The 14,439-nt window shown below is 40.7% G+C and overlaps 1 protein-coding gene across 2 annotated transcripts in view; it reads left to right on the forward strand.

Annotated features, from left to right (window-relative positions):
* The window catches only part of klc4 (kinesin light chain 4), an 82,289-nt gene that overhangs the window by 8,800 nt on the left and 59,050 nt on the right, over positions 1 to 14,439 (forward strand). For both annotated transcript variants that reach the window (XM_056267846.1, XM_056267847.1), the window contains exons 2-4: positions 7,495 to 7,765; positions 10,498 to 10,728; positions 11,646 to 11,715. In XM_056267846.1, coding sequence (XP_056123821.1) covers positions 7,517 to 7,765; positions 10,498 to 10,728; positions 11,646 to 11,715 — 550 coding nt within the window. In that variant the 5' untranslated portion in view covers positions 7,495 to 7,516. The remainder of the gene's footprint in view (positions 1 to 7,494; positions 7,766 to 10,497; positions 10,729 to 11,645; positions 11,716 to 14,439) is intronic.

The raw sequence follows: 14,439 nt of genomic DNA on the forward strand, positions 1-14,439 counted from the left end.
GAAAACTCACAGTTATTTAAAAATATTTTTTTCTTTTAACAAATAGGACATTTCTCTGGCATTTCTTTCTTTCGTACCGAACCGTGACTTTAAAACCGAGGTACGTACCGAACCGTGACTTTAAAACCGAGGTACGTACCGAACCGTAACTTTAAAACCGAGGTACGTACCGAACCGTGACTTTAAAACCGAGGTATGTACCGAACCGTGACTTTAAAACCGAGGTACGTACCGAACCGTGACTTTAAAACCGAGGTACGTACCGAACCGTGACTTTAAAACCGAGGTACGTACCGAACCGTGACTTTAAAACCGAGGTATGTACCGAACCGTGATTTTTGTGTACCGTTACACCCCCCTACTCTATACTAACTTGCGTCGTAGCCTACGATTCAGTGGGTGTCTTCATCGTTCAGTTTACATACATGCCATAACCAAGTTTATTAGATCCATGTCGTACAGTGTGATTTGTAATGATCTTATAGGATTGCCGAAGTAGCAGGCATCAGACGTCACGCCTACGGACCGTTGGCTAAATGTCTAATGCATGAGGCACACAAAATTGGTTGACAATGAAAACAAGATTGGTTAAATTCTACAGGATTTCCGGGAGACGTGTGTTGCGTTCTTTAAAAGTAAGTCCACCTGGAAACAAAGCCATCGTGATACCAAACCCCCTCGTAGAGACGTGTTTACAACTGTGACAATGAGTGCTAATCAGGATCAACTAAACTCTGGGTTTTCAAAAGTATGTTCACAACATAGGCGCTTAAAAGAGTTTTAGCCCTACACGCCGTTCTATTATTTCACACTCCTAAAAATTATGCTGAACAAAACGATTTGTGATTGACAGTTTAGTCTTGGCCAATGAAAGCTGCACTGGAGTCCAAACCATTTGCCATCAGTCTGAAGGTCTGGCTACACAAGACTACACACTACCAGACTTTCTGAAAACAACAAACTTATGCAGAAACATGTTGCGTTGCTTGAAAATGCTTGACAAATGAAAATAATGTGTTCTAAAAATCAGCTCAAAATATTCAACATGTTTGTTCTCCTCCGACTGGATGGAATCATATTCTGGAGGTAAACAAATCTGAGTCTGTACCCATCATACACTACGCGATTATCTGTGAAATCTGTCAACACTGACTGCCCAAAACCTGCTGACTACGTCTTTCTGCAAATAGCTTCAACTCGTCTAGACTGCAAATGGGGCCAAATGTCTGGGCAGAGTTGTTGTGGTATATCGAAATACATGTCTGAACAGTAGGTGTCACTAAGGTACCAGTTGCCTAGTAGGACATAAATGCCACGAAGAAGGATTGCTAGAAGGTTGTAATAAAAGTATATAGATCAACGTCGAGTTCTCTGAAGGTTATTACTGTGAAATATACAACAGTTGTGTAGTGTATTCCAGCCTGGCATTCCCGAGCTGATGCTGTAGTGTACATAGAAAGCCTCAATGGGAGATTTTTTTCTTCTAACAGCTGTGGCTGGCCTTAGTTGTTCCTTTCTGGTTAATTATTAAAAGAGGACTATCAGAGCAAGGTTTAACTTCCAAGTAAATGATTTTCATTGTGAAAATCAACATGTAAAAGGTATAGCCACATTAACCAATATGTCATGATATGAAAATATGTGAGAATGTAATAGTGTTTAATTTCATCAAACTGTTTTGTTAAAGCCTTTTGATGCATTTTATAAAACAGATAGTTCCAGTCCTTGATTCTGATTGGTCAATAGCTGTTTTATTGATAACACACGGCTATGTCCGATTCACCCAGCGGTTCTGTGTACCACTACACAACACTAGGGCTGTTCGATTCCGGATTTTTGAGAATCGATTCCTCACTGTTTTTTTTTTCTAGTATTAACACCGTGTCTAACATTGTCGCGTCTTATCGTTCCACACAGCGAGAAACTCTCTACATAGGGCGTGACAAAGCGACCGTTGCAAATCCAATTGTCCTTCCTATTAGACTATTGCGAGTGCTGCTTGGTCATAAATATAACGAGGCATTTACTTCCATGCATGAAAACGGGTCTGGGGTGAAATAGGTTAAGGATATTACTAGTGGGGTCCGGGGGCATCCCCCGCAAGAAAAATTTAAATATTCCATATTTTAAAGCATCAATCTGATGCATTTTGAAATGCATTTTTTGCAAACCTGGGGAGAGAAACTTAACTTCAGCCATGGGTCAAAAATATTATGGCCTCCGTAGCGTTAGCTAATAATGTTCCACCGGAGCTTTATAGCTGGCTAACGTGTGATACAGCACAGCCTCTCGTACCCTATTGCTTACATAACACATTCATTCATTGTTATACTTATTGTGAGACGGAATGGACTATTATCCCTCTTGTGATGGGTCAGTGTTGGATGCAAGGCATTATTGATTCAGCGGGATCACATGACCTGTGGAGGCTGAATGAGTGGGTATCACAGCACGAGACTGATGTTGACAGAGATTCAGGGTGAAGTGTAAATGCTTCACAACCAGCAGACTTTAAAGCTTATAACTAGCCTACTATGTTAGAGTGAAGCTTCAAATAATTGTTAGACGGGAAGTATTGACTGGTTTCAGTAGATGCAGCTGTGATTTGGTGGTTTCAGAAGAACTGAAAAATGAGTGGTTAATTGGTTGGATTGTTGGATACAAGATAAAGGGACACAAAATGCCACAAATTTGGTCGATTTTGGTTGAATCATGGCAGACAAATCAATGTTATTAATAACTTACAGTGCCCCTATCATGCTATTTTAAAGGTTCCCTGATTTGTGTTTGAGTCTCCTACAATATGTTTAAATGCATTAAGTTCAAAAACAAAACAATGTTCTCATAATATACATTGCAGCATCACGTCTTTTCTCACAGTGTCTGAAACAGTTCGATAAAGGATCTGGTCATTCTAAACCCCTCCTCCTACTCTGCTCTGATTTGTCAGATGGCCCAGTCTGCTGTGATTGGTCTACTCTGCTCTGATTGGTCAGATGGCCCAGTCTGTTGTGATTGGTCTACTCTGCTCTGATTTGTCAGATGGCCCAGTCTGTTGTGATTGGTCTACTCTGCTCTGATTGGTCAGATGGCCCAGTCTGTTGTGATTGGTCTACTCTGCTCTGATTTGTCAGATGGCCCAGTCTGTTGTGATTGGTCTACTCTGCTCTGATTGGTCAGATGGCCCAGTCTGTTGTGATTGGTCTACTCTGCTCTGATTGGTCAGATGGTCCAGTATGTTGTGATTGACCTACTCTGCTCTGATTGGTCACATGGCTCAGTCTGTTGTGATTGGTCTACTCTGCTCTGATTTGTCAGATGGCCCAGTCTGTTGTGATTGGTCTACTCTGCTCTGATTGGTCAGATGGTCCAGTCTGTTGTGATTGGTCTACTCTGCTCTGATTGGTCAGACAGCTCAGTCTGTTGTGATTGGTCTACTCTGCTCTGATTTGTCAGATGGCCCAGTCTGTTGTGATTGGTCTACTCTGCTCTGATTGGTCAGATGGCCCAGTCTGTTGTGATTGGTCTACTCTGCTCTGATTTGTCAGATGGCCCAGTCTGTTGTGATTGGTCTACTCTGCTCTGATTGGTCAGATGGCCCAGTCTGTTGTGATTGGTCTACTCTGCTCTGATTGGTCACATGGCTCAGTCTGTTGTGATTGGTCTACTCTGCTCTGATTGGTCAGATGGTCCAGTCTGTTGTGATTGGTCTACTCTGCTCTGATTGGTCAGACAGCTCAGTCTGTTGTGATTGGTCTACTCTGCTCTGATTTGTCAGATGGCCCAGTCTGTTGTGATTGGTCTACTCTGCTCTGATTGGTCAGATGGCCCAGTCTGTTGTGATTGGTCTACTCTGCTCTGATTTGTCAGATGGCCCAGTCTGTTGTGATTGGTCTACTCTGCTCTGATTGGTCAGATGGTCCAGTCTGTTGTGATTGGTCTACTCTGGTGTGATTGGTCAGATGACCCAGTCTGCTGTGATTGGTCTACTCTGCTCTGATTGGTCAGATGACCATGTCTGTTGTGATTGGTCTACTCTGCTCTGATTGGTCAGATTACCCTGTCTGTTGTGATTGGTCTACTCTGCTCTGATTGGTCAGATGACCCAGTCTGTTGTGATTGGTCTACTCTGCTCTGATTGGTCAGATGGTCCAGTCTGTTGTGATTGGTCTACTCTGGTGTGATTGGTCAGATGACCCAGTTGGTTGTGATTGGTCTACTCTGCTCTGATTGGTCAGATGACCCAGTATGTTGTGATTGGTCTACTCTGCTCTGATTGGTCAGATGGTCCAGTCTGTTGTGATTGGTCTACTCTGCTCTGATTGGTCAGATGGCCCAGTCTGTTGTGATTGGTCTACTCTGCTCTGATTGATCAGATGGTCCAGTCTGTTGTGATTGGTCTACTCTGCTCTGATTGGTCAGATGGTCCAGTCTGTTGTGATTGGTCTACTCTGCTCTGATTGATCAGATGGTCCAGTCTGTTGTGATTGGTCTACTCTGGTGTGATTGGTCAGATGACCCAGTCTGTTGTGATTGGTCTACTCTGCTCTGATTGGTCAGATGACCCAGTCTGTTGTGATTGGTCTACTCTGCTCTGATTGGTCAGATGGTCCAGTCTGTTGTGATTGGTCTACTCTGGTGTGATTGGTCAGATGACCCAGTCTGCTGTGATTGGTCTACTCTGCTCTGATTGGTCAGATGGCCCAGTCTGTTGTGATTGGTCTACTCTGCTCTGATTGGTCAGATGGTCCAGTCTGTTGTGATTGGTCTACTCTGGTGTGATTGGTCAGATGGCCCAGTCTGTTTTGATTGGTCTACTCTGCTCTGATTGGTCAGATGGCCCAGTGTGTTGTGATTGGTCTACTCTGCTCTGATTGGTCAGATGGTCCAGTCTGTTGTGATTGGTCTACTCTGGTGTGATTGGTCAGATTACCCTGTCTGTTGTGATTGGTCTACTCTGCTCTGATTGGTCAGATGGTCCAGTCTGTTGTGATTGGTCTACTCTGCTCTGATTGGTCAGATGGTCCAGTCTGTTGTGATTGGTCTACTCTGGTGTGATTGGTCAGATGACCCAGTCTGCTGTGATTGGTCTACTCTGCTCTGATTGGTCAGATGGCCCAGTCTGTTGTGATTGGTCTACTCTGCTCTGATTGGTCAGATGGTCCAGTCTGTTGTGATTGGTCTACTCTGGTGTGATTGGTCAGATGACCCAGTCTGTTTTGATTGGTCTACTCTGCTCTGATTGGTCAGATGGCCCAGTCTGTTGTGATTGGTCTACTCTGCTCTGATTGGTCAGATGGTCCAGTCTGTTGTGATTGGTCTACTCTGGTGTGATTGGTCAGATTACCCTGTCTGTTGTGATTGGTCTACTCTGCTCTGATTGGTCAGATGGTCCAGTCTGTTGTGATTGGTCTACTCTGGTGTGATTGGTCAGATGACCCAGTCTGTTGTGATTGGTCTACTCTGCTCTGATTGGTCAGATGACCCAGTCTGTTTTGATTGGTCTACTCTGGTGTGATTGGTCAGATGACCCAGTCTGTTGTGATTGGTCTACTCTGCTCTGATTGGTCAGATGACCATGTCTGTTGTGATTGGTCTACTCTGCTCTGATTGGTCAGGGGCACGTTCAAGTTCAAAACGGTGCGCAACGTTTTGCTACGGTTTCTGGGTTGAACGTCATGTTTCCTGGAAACGGCGTGCACCGGTGTGCAACGGGGTTTGAGATGCGTTTTCTCTTGTTTGGTGGGTGTGTCAGAACTGCAGTCCAATCAGCAGCAACAGGTATATAAAGCACGCGGTATTAAAGTGAACTCACACAATGGGTTCAAGGAAAGTAATTTACAAATGTGTTCGATGCAGCTCGGTATACGCAACAACTGAGGATATTAGATGACATGTTTGTCGTAAGTTTTATTGTAAAAATATAGGATATCAACATAATGATGTAGTTGTTTATATTTTTAGCTTCATTGCAAGTGTATGACATTTGGTAAATAAACAATGGTAATTAAGTGCTTTTCCTAAAAATGAGAAAGTAAATACAGGGTATTAAAACAGTATGAACTACAAATAAAGTCAGTATGTGAGGCTAAATAGATGTGTTTTAGTCTGAATTAGGTAAGATGTGTGCTTCCATTTCAGTTTCCACAAATCCCTTCACTCGATTGGGATGTTCTCTTGTGTTCTGGGCGGCAAGTGCAGTGACTGTAACATCGGGCATATTTTGTTATATTAAACACATATTTATATCGACTTCATCAGGCTCCGAGAATTCTTCACAAAGAACACAAAGAATGGCCTTCTCAGCTGCCATAGTTGCAACTCTTGAGGGTGGGTGAGGACCATTTGTTTTGTGCAGGAAGTAAAACTGGAATTACTGACAACTCATTTCAGGCAGTTCAGAATCAGCTCAGTTCAGAGACAACTCTGTTTATCTGTACTTTGAAACTTTGCAGATCTTTTACTTTCAGAAACAGCTATATTACACACTACGTGAAAGGTAATATCCAAAAAAAGCTTTATAGGGGCACTTTTAATTGTTTCCTTTGTACTTTTATTTAACTTGCTGTTTAAGATTGATACACAAATGCGTAATGATGCATCATTTTTATGTCATCTTTAGCACATCTAAAATTGTTCATCTGTTGCATTTCATGTTTAGATAATTTTTATAATAAATGAAACTTTTTCTAATTATGTTGAGCTCTAAAATATTTTATCTGTAGAAATTGTTATTTGTGAGTAATATATATATATATATATATATATATATATAGACCTGTAAATAACAAATGACTAGAAAACTCATGGAAATTCATTGGTAATTAAATGAGAAAATTCAGCTATTGAAACTTCTTTTGAAAATGATGATTTTTGTAATTATTTAAAATTATTTTAATATACTGCCACTCCTAGTTTCTGTAAAGAACATGAGCACCTTTGCCATTAAAGCAGAAGTACCAGAAATATAGTAGTGCTGGCTGGTGGAGAGAAGTGTTATTTTAGCATCAGTGATATACTATTATAGTTTTGATTAATATTTTAATTTAGATTTTATTTTCTGTTTTCACTTTAATTTTAGTTAAAGTTTTAGTATTTTTGTTGTATTCTTTTAGTTAGTTTATTTATTTATTTTAAGTGAACCTAGATAAAAATTTGAAATGTTGCCTAGCTGAAAAATGAACGTTTTTTTAAATATTCTATTTTATTTCAGTTAATGTTTATTTCATGTATTGAAAATGTTTATAGTTTTAGTTTTAGTTAACGATAATAACCCTGATTAAAAGTCCTTGAGAATTACACTATTTTCTTGATTGTATAAATTGGTAATTGCAATTTTTGAATTGTATGTTTTTCTGGTAATTAATACTGATTGTCACATATGTGCTGCATTTCTATAAGATTTTGTCAATATGTTGCAATTTAATGTGCACAGTAAATAATCCTCATGTCATCCTCAAACCCTGACCTCATCCATCCCCCTTTTCCTTCAAGGCCTCCTGACCTCTATCAGAGCATGTCCACCATGGTTTACCCCCATGAGGAGCGACTCGAGAAGCTGACGCAGGAGGAGATCATCTCCAGCACTAAACTGGTGATCCAGGGTCTGGAAGCTCTCAAGAGCGAGCACAACTCCATCCTGCATAGTCTGCTGGAGACCATCCAGTGCTTAAAGAAAGATGAGGAGGCCAGTTCAGTTCACGAAAAGTCCAACCTTCTGCGCAAGTCAGTGGAGATGATTGAGCTGGGCCTGGGTGAAGCACAGGTGAGGGACTGCTCCATCATGGGGTCCTCGGGGGGAATGGGTATTGTGAATACCACTGAATGTGCAGAAGCTCTGTTATTAGCATGTGTTACTGACTAACAACTTAGGGGCCAGACTTACTAAACAGGGCAAATTAGCACGAGACAGCATACCCATAAATCCGCCAAAGTTCTGCAGCTGGTCTATTGATGATTCGCAAATTAAAGAAAACAAACGCAGCCAGGGGTCTCATTTATAAAACTGTGCGTAGGATCCTTACTAAAAGTGTACGTGCGCCCGAAAGCCAAAAATGGCGTACGCTAAAAAATATTCAGACTTATAAAACGGCAGAACCTGCGCAGAATTCACTTTATAAATCCCAGTCAGCGGAAGATTGTGCGCACATGCGTCTCCACCCCGAAATAACCATATATGGAGATTATAACGCCTAGTTTTACTATGCATATCCTCATCTGCATATCATTTGCATATGATTATTCATCCACGTGATACCATGTTTAACGATACAAGATATTAGGAAAATATGAAATACGGATGTGCCGTCACATTAGGCTACATTAATAAAAATCATAAGCCTTGCCTTGTTTTTGAATAAATAAATCAAATAGTGTAAAATACATTTCAGAGAAAGTTTCTCAATCTCACTGGCCAAATAGTATTTTTAATTGATTATATTTTTAATGGAAACAGATAGACCTTGTGGATTATTTGTACGAAACTATTTTCTCAGACAATCTGCTATTATCATGATAAGCAATTATGTATGTAAAACATTAAAACACAGAATGCCAGAGGAAAAGTGTTCAAAAGCATTGCATCCACAACAAATATATTTCTCTATTTATTGAATATAAAAAAATGTTGTAACTTCTCAGTAATGATTTCATGTAGTTTAAGTGTTTAACTCCATTAATGGGAATGGCATATTTAATCTAAATGTTTATATCAAAAGTAAAACATAGTTTAAATATTTATTTTATTTATTTAAAGTGTCATTTTGAACATGCACTCTATTTATGATTATGACTCATAATAAAGATTTACGGTTTTACTTCATCTGCCGTTAGCTAGGCTAAATATGCAACATTTAAGAAGGGACGGATATTTGCTTCAAGTGATAGGCTTGGTGAGTGAAATTATATTTGTATTATCTTTCTGTATATGTATCATTTTCTTTAGCTTTTCTGTCTAAAAGTGACCAAAAAGACATTTAACTCCAACTCACCATCTGTGTCGCCAATTCCCTTTGTCTCCAGAATGTGCGTACGCACGGCTCAAAGTTTGCTTAAAGGTGCGCACATTCTCCCGTCAAGTTTGTTTTTCATAGATCACAACCTTTGCGTGGAAACTGGCGTACGTACGTTTCCAGCCCCGTTTTGTGCGTACGCGTCGCACGCTTTATAAATGAGACCCCAGATCCTTTCTATAATGACCAACACAATCTAACAAAAGGAGCACTAATTAGCGTAGGGTAGCAAACAAGCAGAGCCGATGATAATCAGGTGTGGGTAATCTACTAACAACGCAGGCACAGCAAATAAAAATAGCGTGGCTGGGCAAACTATGCGTTCGAATTGTGTCTCCCTCTGGCTTTCCAGATAAATGAACTCGAGTGGGGAAAGTTCTCTCTCTTCTATCTGTTTTCTGACGCTCCTTTTCGTACAGCAATAACACAGCATGTCAAGTGCAAAATGGGTTAAGATGTGTTTTTTTGGGCGTTAAGTACCAGTAAATTGACTAGCGCAAACCATAGTAAATCACGTTTTTAGGATTTATTTATGATTTACTTGCTACTGCTAATAGATACACACACACACACACACTGCTGTGAACATATAAGATCTGCTGCTGCTGCATGAATAGACACACATGAGTCCTGAATCAGATCTAGACAGGGGGAGCTGGGGAGGTGGAGGGGTTCAGAGGAACTAGCTTACAGCAAACACTGAGCCAGACTATTTAAATGTTCAGCAAGCGATCTCATTGGCTGCAGGATCAGCAGAGCCAATCAGCTTGTCCATGCGGATATGTGATTGCTTTGTAAATTGCATATTAAGGACTAATAATATATATATTACTATAAGTCGCACAGGGTCAAAATTGTATTGTTAAAAAAAAAAAAACATTTTATTACATTCAGTAATGATGTAAAATGGCGGTAAATAAAATGGTCAGTACAGTACAGCAATAAAATAAAGTATAGTGGCATTCATTATAAACAACATTTATTTTATGCAAAGCTTAAATTTCTTTGTGAAACTGAAACTAATGGCGTGTGGCAAATGCACTATACAAATAAACTCATGTACTTCTCTAATTCGGCACAAATAGGTGCGCTTTGGATGCTTTTCTGTCTTTACGTTAATTGCATTAAATACGTTGCCATTTCAGATGATAAAAACGCTACTTATATTATGGAAAGTACGGTACTGAAAATTTCCCTTTATCTTTGACAATTTGTTTTTCTTGTCGCATTTCATTCTGGGATTGCCTTATTGGTTTGTGAAAGGTTCATGTGATTTTGGCCAAAATTATATTGATGAGTTTATGAGGCATAATTTTGCTGCTTACTGTTTGTAACACCCTTCACATCAGGAGTGCGCTCACAGTATAATGCTTACTAAGGATTGAAACAAATACAATATGTCTTTTCTTCAGATTTGCTCGGCATGAAAAGACAGTGTGCTTTTAGAGGTAAAGTGTTACAGTAAGAGTTATCATAATGTGTTCAGGTGATGATGGCCCTGTCCAGCCATCTGAATGCCGTGGAGTCGGAGAAACAGAAATTGCGCGCTCAGGTGCGACGGCTCTGTCAGGAAAACCAGTGGCTGAGGGACGAGCTGGCAAACACTCAGCAGAAACTGCAGAAGAGTGAACAGAGTGTCGCACAGTTGGAGGAGGAGAAGAAACATCTGGAGTTCATGAACCAGCTCAAGAAATATGACGATGGCACCTCGCCAGAGGTGAGTCTTGCTATAGGTGATGAACAGCACACTGGAACAAGAACAACAGAAGAGTGCCATCATGTTCATGATCTAGGCAGGTGGAGCTGGGGAGGAGGAGGGGTTCAGAGGAACTCTGAGAGCTGATAGACTACTTTAATCTTCAGCCAGCGATCTCATTGGCTGCAGGATCAGCAGAGGCCAATCAGCTTGTGCCATGCGTTAGTGATGCGATTGCTTGCAGATTGCATCAGCCGGCGCCCTCTAGAGTTTCATGACTAACTATATAAGAAAAGGCACACTTTACAGTATGAAGGTTCATGATGCCAGACTCAACTTTCTGTGTCAAATAATTAAGTATTAAAACTACTAAAACTAAATAAAACCTGGTGTCATTATTCACATTTGTCTGTCCATTTAACAGGGTTCCCACGGGTCCTTGAAATCCTTGAAATTTTGTGAATATGAAAAAAAGATTTCAAGGCCCTGGAAAGTTTTTGAAAATCTATGACCATACATAGATACAGGTCCTTAAAAGTGCTTGAATTTATTTTGTACAAGAAGTTTTCTGTAAAAAATTCCATATTTTCTGGCAAACAGGACGTCCTCTCCTTTACTTCAGACTAATGGTTTTCATTTTTCTCTTTCTGCTGTGGGAGGATTTGAAGACATTATCTGTTCAAATGACAGTTGCCTCCAGCTTGTCATTTATATTTCATGAAACGATGTTTCGTGCTGTTACTTCCAGAATGAATGGAGCCATTAACATTTAGAGACTATAAAGACAGTCATGCATGGACAGAGATGCAATTGACTATAGAAATTCACAATGAATTTAACATTATAAGACAGCACAGACTGATTAAAAATAATAATTATGCCAAATTGAATATTTAAATGGTTTCAAACTGATTTTTTTTTCTTTGGTTTTGTTTTAGGAAGAGAAAAATAGTGAGGCTCCCAAAGATGCCCTGGACGATTTGTTTCCCAATGATGAAGATTACCAGGGTAAGGAAGTACAACATTTTATGAATATAATTAGTGGTGCTTGCCTATGGCGAAGCAACACTATTGTTATCTCACATACTTATTATTCTTATTAGTGGTGCTTGCCTATGGCGAAGCAACACTATTGTTATCTCACATACTTATTATTCTTATTCTTATTCTTATTAGTGGTGCTTGCCTATGGCGAAGCAACACTATTGTTATCTCACATACTTATTATTCTTATTCTTATTCTTATTCTTATTCTTATTCTTCTGGCCACTTTTTGACGCGCTACTCCTCCCGCAGTTTTTGTCACAGACCCATGAATGAGGTGTCAAAACGTGCGGCCTGTTCGGGAATGGTGTGCTATGACTTTTATAAGCGATCGGGGGTACGATGTTCGCCCCAGGGGCGAAAAACCGGCCGAAAAATCCCATAGACTTAACATTGCGTCAAACTTTGACGAGTCGTAGGTCGGAACGAGGATGTCGCAGAAACCTGTAATTTACCACATTTGAAGAGGCTGACAGGCTCTGTAAGAACATACCACACAATGGGGTAAAAGTTGCACCCCTGGGGGGCAGGAGGGGCCCAAAGTTGCCCCATTGACTTACTATGGTGTAGGACGGCCCATGAAATGGGCCGTCCTACACCATAGAAACCGCTTTTATATTGAACATAACTCTGGATCCCAGTGTCGTAGAGACAAAGGGGCGGGCTCATTTTACTCAGACGACCAATCAGTCTCTCAGGATCATTGTTAAGCTTTTAAGCCACGCCCTAGCAACCATTTAGAGCACCTTAGCAACAAGTTCCATAGACTTCCATTGAAAGAGATGGAAGGGATATCTCCGGATAGAAGTGTCATAGAAACACGAGGGTGGTCTCGTTTGACTCGGGGTAGCAAACAGCCAATCATGAATGACCTCAACACTTCCTAGCCACGCCCTAGCAACCATTGTCGAGCACCTTAGCAACCAAAATCCAAAGAGGGATATCTTCCATTCTGAATGTCACAGAGGCATGGGAGTTGGTTTATATCATTCATACTGACAAGCAGCCTTTGGAGTTTCATGATTGGCAGCTGCCAAGCCACTCCCTAGCAACCAAACATAGTACCCTAGCAACCATTTTGTAACAGCTATATCTCAGCATCAGAACATTGTATCACGATGGGGGTTGGTTTATATCATTCATACTGACAAGCAGCCTTTGGAGTTTCATGATTGGCAGCTGCCAAGCCACTCCCTAGCAACCAAACAGAGTACCCTAGCAACCATTTTGTAACAGCTATATCTCAGCATCAGAACATTGTATCGCGATGGGGGTTGGGTCTTTTGACTCATGTTAACACACAGGACTTTCAACATGCTAAACATGCTAGCTGTGAATAGCTACATGCTAATATCGATTAGTTAAGTGCTAAATGATGCTAGCAACATGCTAATCTTGCTAGTATCTGGCTACAAACATGCTAGCAAACATGCTAATCATGCTAGCATGATGCTAGCAACATGCTAATCATGCTAGCATGATGCTAGCAACATGCTAATCATGCTAGCATGATGCTAGAAACATGCTAATCATGCTAGCATGATGCTAGCAACATGCTAATCATGCTAGCATGATGCTAGCAACATGCTAATCATGCTAGCATGATGCTAGCAACATGCTAATCATGCTAGCATCTAGCTACAAACATGTTAGCAAACATGCTAATCATGCTAGCATGATGCTAGCAACATGCTAATCATGCTAGCATGATGCTAGCAACATGCTAATCATGCTAGCATGATGCTAGCAACATGCTAATCATGCTAGCATGATGTTAGAAACATGCTAATCATGCTAGCATGATGCTAGCAACATGCTAATCATGCTAGCATGATGCTAGCAACATGCTAATCATGCTAGCATCTAGCTACAAACATGCTAGCAAACATGCTTATCATGCTAGTATGATGCTAGCAACATGCTAATCATGCTAGAATGATGCTAGCAACATGCTAATCATGCTAGCATGATGCTAGAAACATGCTAATCATGCTAGCATGATGCTAGAAACATGCTAATCATGCTAGCATTATGCTAGCAACATGCCAATCATGCTAGCATGATGCTAGCAACATGCTAATCATGCTAGCATGATGCTAGAAACATGCTAATCATGCTAGCATGATGCTAGCAACATGGTAATCATGCTAGCATAATGCTAGCAACATGCTAATCATGCTAGCATGATGCTAGCAACATGCTAATCATGCTAGCATGATGCTAGCAACATGCTAATCATGCTAGCATCTAGCTACAAACATGCTAGCAACCTGCTAATCATGTTAGCATCATGCTAAAGACACGGTAGCATGATGCTAGCAACATGCTAATCATGCTATCATTATGCTTATTTTGTTAGCATCTTACTAAAAACTAGCTATACACACCCTAGCAACCGAGCGGCGAGTTTTGCCACTGCAAGCACCACTTCACATTTTCTTCTGGAAATGTACATTCTAGTGTTGTGATTACTATTCACCTAGACAAAACTTCGGCACGCTACTCCTCCCGCACCTTTTGTCGTAGACCCATGAGTGAGGTGTCAAATCGACCGGTTCATTGAGGAGAGGTGTGCTATGTCTTTTCTAAGCGATCGGTTGTACGATGTTCGTCCGGCGGGCGATAAATCGGCCGAAAAAAGTCCCATAGACTTAACATTGGCACAAAATTTGTGAGATCATATCTTTT

The sequence above is a fragment of the Rhinichthys klamathensis genome, unplaced genomic scaffold (genome assembly GCF_029890125.1).
Source record: "Rhinichthys klamathensis goyatoka isolate OS25496 unplaced genomic scaffold, OSU_Roscu_1.1 h1tg000264l_1, whole genome shotgun sequence".
Lineage (NCBI taxonomy): Eukaryota > Metazoa > Chordata > Actinopteri > Cypriniformes > Leuciscidae > Rhinichthys > Rhinichthys klamathensis.